At 55.4% G+C, this 6,401-nt stretch overlaps 1 protein-coding gene across 2 annotated transcripts; it reads left to right on the top strand.

Annotated features, from left to right (window-relative positions):
• Positions 1–2,089: 2,089 nt before the first annotated feature.
• Positions 2,090–6,176, top strand: PENK (proenkephalin). Of its 2 annotated transcripts, XM_028500570.2 has the most exons (3): positions 2,090–2,236; positions 2,658–2,798; positions 5,181–6,176. In XM_028500570.2, the coding sequence occupies exons 2-3, from the start codon at positions 2,661–2,663 to the stop codon at positions 6,138–6,140; spliced, it is 1,098 nt and encodes a 365-aa protein (XP_028356371.1). In that variant the 5' UTR covers positions 2,090–2,236; positions 2,658–2,660; the 3' UTR covers positions 6,141–6,176. The 2 variants fall into 2 exon arrangements, with proteins under 2 accessions (XP_028356371.1, XP_054947150.1); XM_055091175.1 differs by lacking the exon at positions 2,090–2,236 and having other exon boundaries at positions 2,312–2,798.
• The last annotated feature ends 225 nt before the right edge of the window (positions 6,177–6,401 follow it).

Consider the following 6,401-nt stretch of genomic DNA (forward strand, 5'->3'; position numbering starts at 1 on the left):
GGGGCAGAGGGGCGGGAGGGGGAGGACCTCTCCCTAGAGAGGTGTGGTGGGACCTGGTTCTGCCTCGTTCTGTCTGGGCCGGTCACTTGGACGTCACTTGTATGCTCGGATCCTCGTTTTTCCCGTCTATAGAATAAAGGTCGGACTAACTTATCCCCAAGTCCCCTTTCAGTCTTCTGAAAGCTTCTACCTTTCCAAGATTCTAAGGGGTCTCCCGGCGTCCAGCACTGTGTACCCAGGGAAGCAGCGCGCGGTGCGGTCACTCACACGCGGGTCTCAGCCTTTGGCCCCGGTCACGTGTTTAAAGCTCGTTCCTGCGTGATCCCCGGGGCACCCGTGCTCGGATAGCGCCAGTTTTCTCTCCTTTTAGGCCCGGCTGTTCGCGCACGGCTTTCGCGCTGAGTACTGCAGTGCAGTCGCTGCCTTTCCGAACCCCGGGCAGCAGGGGGAAACCTCGTTCCTGCTGGGGGACGGGTATGTAGCTGGAGAGGGCATCACCAGCTCTCCACCCTCGCCCATGGGAAAGGCCTAAAACGCCGAAGGGGAAACGTCCTGCTTTTCCGGCAAGATGCCAATGCTGGCTCCTCCGAGCTGTGTGGAGCGTTCTGCCGCCGCAGCCCCGCGCTCCGCTTCCCGGCCCGGGAGGCAGGCAGGGCGCGGGAGCTGCTCCGCGGCCTCTCGGCTGCGTGTCCGCGGCTGGCACCCTAAGACCCCTCCCCGGAGCCCAGACCTACGCAGGGGAGCGCTGCCCTCTAGTGACCAGAGTGGGAGACGCAGCGCGGCCCGAGCTCGGAAGAGCCCTGCGGCGGCTGGTCCTCGCGAAGGTCCAAGTGCTGGCGCATCCTCTGCACAAGGTGCTTTGATTGGGAAAGCACTGGGATTCTTTCTCTGTGTACGAGCTGTGGGACTCTGTGATTTCCCTCTAAGACCAGGATTGATAGATACATAGATGGATGGGTCGATCAATAAACAATAAACGTAGGAGAAGTAAGTGATAGACAAACCTAAAGGCAGATGGATGGCAGCGTTAGAAGCACGTTTTTAAGGCTTGCTATGTGCCAGGCACAAGGCTAAGTGCTTCGGTCCATTATTTCATCTGCGTCTCTCCGGAACCCTATGCGTAGCCTCCGGCCCTATCGTCCCTCATTATCTCTGTCCCTGTTTTCCAAATGGGGAAACTGAGGCCTCAGACAAGGTAAATGGCTTGCTTCTTGGTAATCTTCCGCAGAGCGAGGATGGCGAGCGGGTCTCAATCGACGGCCCCAGCCTCCGCCGTCGGCGCTCTGCCCGGCCGCGCCCCAAGCCCCAGACGCCCCGGGTACCGCGTCCCTCCCCCCTCGCTCCTTCGCCACCAGCCCTGATGCGGACATCGCCCCGGCCCCGCACCCCGTCTCACTCGTGGAAATCCCCCAGGACACCCTGCTGGGTGGGAACATCGTTCCCGAAGCGTGGGCTTTACCGCGTGCGCGCTTGGCAAGGGGTCTCACCAACGAGAAAGGGGAAAGCTCTGTCCAGAGATTTTAAGATCCCCGGAAAGTTTCGATCAGCCATTCCTTTAACTGTTAACTGAGCGCTTACTACGCGCCGGACGCTGTCAGCAAGGGAGTCTAGGACCGGCACGGACCGGCGGACAAGTGACCACACTCCGGACGGCTGTGCCGGGCGCCCACCCGGGCCGCGGGGCAGCTCCAGGAGGAGGCGGGGGAAGGGTAGCCCCGCACATACTCGGAGGGTCTCCAGCACATTCGGTCTCTGCCCCGCTAACTCCCCCTCCGGCCTGGGCCCTCGACCGGAGCCCGCACCCCGGGGAGGGCGACGGCAGTGACTTTGCGCGGGGGCCCTTGATCTCATCCCACTCTCTCCCCAACTTCCCTAACCGCTGCGCTGTGTCACCCGGCCGAGGGCTGGGCCGCCTCGCGCACCCCCCGCCGCGGTCCGGACCCCCCCTTCCGGCGGGGGCGGCACGCGGCCGGCGTAGGGCCTGCGTCAGCGGCAGCCCGCCGGCGATTGGGGCGCGCCCGCCTCCTGCGCTCCGGGGCGATTTATAAAGTGGCTCCGGCCGCCGCAGCCCGGAAGGCGAGGGAGGCAGGCGAGGCGGGCCCGCAACCCTGCGCTGCGGCCGCGGCGACGCCGACGACCGTGACGGTGCGCCCCGCCCGCCTCGCTCTCCTCTCCCCCCTGGAGTCGCCCGCGCCGGCCTTCTCGGACCAGCCCGTGCGCCCGGAACAGCCGCAACGTGAGTGAACTCGGCCACAGCGCGCCTTGCTGCGTGGGTTTGGGGCCGTCCGCCAGCTGCGTTTCATTCCGCGCTGCGTTGCATGGGGTTCCCCAACTTTCTTCCGCTCCTCGTGTGCGACCCGGGTCAGTATCGCGCCTCCCCGGGCCGGCGCGCTCTCGAATTTGGTCTCCGTAGTTCCCTCCAGAAGCCTGCCCGGGGCAGCGGCCGCCCGGAAAGGGAGCGAGTGCCTGGGCCCGCCCCGGGGTGCGGGTGACAGTGACAGCTCGGGAACGGCGAGGCGATCGGAGCGGTCCCCCAGGCGGGCGAGGGGACCGGGGGCTCGCCCAAAGCCCCGTCGCAGCTGCCCCGCGAGGAGCCCCTGCCGGGACCCGCTCTGCGCCCCGGGCGGGCTCGGAGTTCGTGCGCCCTCTCCCCGCAGACCATGGCGCGCTTCCTGAGGCTCTGCGCTTGGCTGCTGGCCCTCGGGCCCGGGCTCCTGGCGACGGCGCGGGCGGAATGCGGGCAGGACTGCGCGACGTGCATCTACCGCCTGGCGCGCCCGACCGACCTCAACCCGCTGGTGAGTGCTCCGCGCGGCGCGTCCCGCGGTCACAGTCGGCGCGGACCCCTGGTGACCCAGGCGTCCCGACTGTTCCCCGAACGCTGACCAAGGAGCCCTCGGGACCCGCGGCCACCCAGGCACCGGAAAGGGCGGCGGTGTCTCCGCGCAAACCAAGTTTGTTTTCACCCCGGGGAGGCGGGAGCCCCGAGCTGTACCGTCTTCAGCACCTCGGAGAGCACTGGGCTGTCGCCTCACCTGCCGCCAGGAAGATGCTCGGTTACCCCGCCTCCTCACGTAGCCCACCAAGGGCCCCTTCCGCACACAGCCATCTTCCCGTCCTTCCCGCAAAGAATATTGACTTTTTTTATTAGTGATATTCCGCTGCCTTTATTCGAATGTCCTTTCTCTAGCCCTTTTAAGCTCCGGTCTCTCAGACCCTGACCCTCGCTTGTGGGTACGAGAGAGCGATGAGATGGGGAAGGAATAAAGGGAGGGGAGGAAGGGAGAGCGCAGTAGACTGGAGAGAAGGGGGGCCCGCCACCGTTTTACAGACAGCAAGGGATGCTGGAGTTCAACTTCTGTCTTGTCTAGAGCGCGCTTTTGTAACACCTACCGAGACAGCAGTTTACCTTGGCTATGAAGAGGGCACAGGGGAGATGGCGGAGTCCAAAGAGGTGGCCGCAATGCAAAGATAAATTACGCAGGGGCTGGGGGTGGGGGGGAATCGAAGGTCAAAAGAACCGTCTCTCTAATCATAGTCTGTGTGCTCTTGAATCGCTCCTGTTGCCCTGCTGAGTCAGAATCTCTGAAGTTGGGACTCAGGAAGCTTCATTTTAACTAGTTCCCCCAATAATTCCTTTGCACTGTCTCCTCAATTTGTTGAACTTCAGTGGTAACTTAAGCTGGGCAGAGAATATTGTATTAATCCAAAGAGTTCAGCTCCTCACTAGAGCTTTTGAAGCAATTTTATTATATAGCTGCATAAAACAGGGACAAAAATCAAGGAAAGGATTCCACAAAACCCAAGGTGTATATTTCAGGTTAAATGTTTCTTCGTCCCATTTGGATTACCTGATCCACTTCATTTGACAAGACAAGTAGTCGAGCTTTATATTTAAACTCTGAGAAAAATGCTGCCTCTTAAGTAGGGGTAACAATCCCCTTCGTCCATCTTTTTTCTTTCTGATTTGTTTTTTGCTCAACTGGTTAGTTTTCTACTGGAGCTTACATTTAGGATTGTTATTTTCTCTGTGAAAAAAGGCTTGTTGGTGACTATATTGTTAGAATTGCAGCAGCTCTGGAATTTTCACTTGGATGAAAAAGACACATGAGAAATTAGGTTGCTTAGCCAGAACGAGGTAGTAAAATCAACGTCACACATATTTATTGAGTTATTGAGTTTCTACCATGTGAAAGACACTTGTGCTTCATTCTGTGGTGGATACAAAGGTGAGCAGGCATGCCATGATTGATGTCCAAATTGAATTTACCCTCTAACACAGAGGGTAAATAATACAAAAGTGCATAGATGGCTACAGGAGCATATAAATATAAATTAACACCACTTCCATTCTGTGACTGTGCTCTTCCGATTATTTGCCATTATTTGTTTTTGAAGGAATCCCTTTTAAAAAGCCTTTTGGTAACAGTATATAAATATTCAACATTAATTTTTGGCCAATAGATTACTTAAATTTCATTTTAGGATGGAAATATTCTTGACACCTGAACATCTTAAATTTTTTATGATGCTTTGATTTCTTAATCAGATGTCAAGAATAAAACAGAACCATTTTAATTAGATCTTTAGATTTTTATATATGCATATATGTAATTTTCTTAGACACAAAGCTTAAATAATCACTAAGAGCTGCTTAAGTATATACCCTGAAGAATTTTGTTGCACTAATAAAATGCTTCCTTTCATTGTGAAAATAATATGTGTGTATTTCATATTAAGTAATATACCAATGTATTTTTAAATCTCCAGAAAGTGCCTGGTTTTTATGTCTAAGTCATGGGTTGGTAACTGGGTTCCATAAGTAGACTTCGGGGGGGGGCCATAAAAACCCCTGAATTGCTAAGAAATATCATATATAGGTTAAAATTGGGTGGGAAAATGTCTTTACAATATTGCAACGGCACAGCATATACAATCTGTTAAAATGCAAAGAAAAATTCTAATTTGATTCCATTAATTCCCCACAATCTCCCCGTTAGAATTTCCTTTGAGTTGCCTGTTCAGTACGGCAAAAAGTTGTAATACGGAAAATGAGATCATTATGTGGGAGTTTCCACATCAAAGCAAGCGTAGAGTGGTCTAAAAAAACAAAAAAACAATGTTTGGTGAATGAAATCAGAAAAGCCTCTTTTTATCACTAACTCGAATTCTTTTCCCAGGCTTGCACACTGGAATGCGAGGGGAAACTGCCTTCTCTCAAGACCTGGGAAGCCTGCAAGGAGCTTCTGCGGCTGTCCAAGCTGGAGCTCCCTGCAGACGGCAGCAGTGCCCTCGGCAAACAGCATGAGCATCACTTCCTCGCCAAGAAGTACGGGGGCTTCGTGAAGAGGAAGATGGATGAGCTGTATCCCCTGGAGCCGGAGGAGGAGGCAGATGGAGGTGAAATCCTTGGCAAGAGATACGGGGGCTTCATGAAGAGGTACGGGGGCTTCATGAAGAAGATGGATGAGCTGTATCCCCTGGAGCCGGAGGAGGAGGCAGATGGAGGTGAAATCCTTGGCAAGAGATACGGGGGCTTCATGAAGAGGTACGGGGGCTTCATGAAGAAGATGGATGAGCTGTATCCCCTGGAGCCGGAGGAGGAGGCAGATGGAGGTGAAATCCTTGGCAAGAGATACGGGGGCTTCATGAAGAGGTACGGGGGCTTCATGAAGAAGATGGATGAGCTGTATCCCCTGGAGCCGGAGGAGGAGGCAGATGGAGGTGAAATCCTTGGCAAGAGATACGGGGGCTTCATGAAGAAGGATGCGGAGGAGGACGACGCCATAGGCAATCCCTCCGGCCTGCTGAAGGAGCTGCTGGGAGCGGGGGACCAGCGAGAAGGGGCTCCCCACCAGGAGGGCAGGGATGACGCAGACGTGAGCAAGAGATACGGGGGCTTCCTGCGAGGCTTAAAGAGAAGCCCCCAACTGGAAGACGAAGCCAAGGAGCTGCAGAAGCGGTACGGCGGCTTCATGAGAAGAGTGGGTCGCCCGGAGTGGTGGATGGACTACCAGAAGCGGTACGGCGGCTTCCTCAAGCGCTTTGCAGATTCCCTGCCCTCCGACGAAGAAGGTGAAAGTTACTCAAAGGAAGTTCCCGAAATGGAGAAAAGATATGGAGGATTTATGAGATTTTAATCGCCTTTCCCATCAGTGAGCCCAGGCCCCAGCAAGCCTTCCTCCACCCCCCACCCCCCACCCCCCAGAGAGAGACTTGCTTCGCCGGTCGTGTTGTGTTGTCCTGTGTTGCTTGCATTATATAGTTGACTTGATTGTCTGGATAACGGAACTGTACAGCCTGAAAGCTGTCATTCCGGGTCCTGTGTTCTTTTGAGAATCCTTAGGCCTTTAAGTATTGGTCTCTTGCAGCTGTCTTGTTTACATGCTCAAATAGTTTTT

Source organism: Physeter macrocephalus, chromosome 15 (assembly GCF_002837175.3).
Source record: "Physeter macrocephalus isolate SW-GA chromosome 15, ASM283717v5, whole genome shotgun sequence".
Lineage (NCBI taxonomy): Eukaryota > Metazoa > Chordata > Mammalia > Artiodactyla > Physeteridae > Physeter > Physeter macrocephalus.

Bases quoted from the DNA above. Each gene is read 5' to 3' on its own strand.
- PENK (XM_028500570.2), top strand. From the start codon at position 2,661: ATGGCGCGCTTCCTGAGGCTCTGCGCTTGGCTGCTGGCCCTCGGGCCC. The intron at 2,799-5,180 runs GTGAGTGCTCCG...TTCTTTTCCCAG, and splicing joins CGACCGACCTCAACCCGCTG to GCTTGCACACTGGAATGCGA.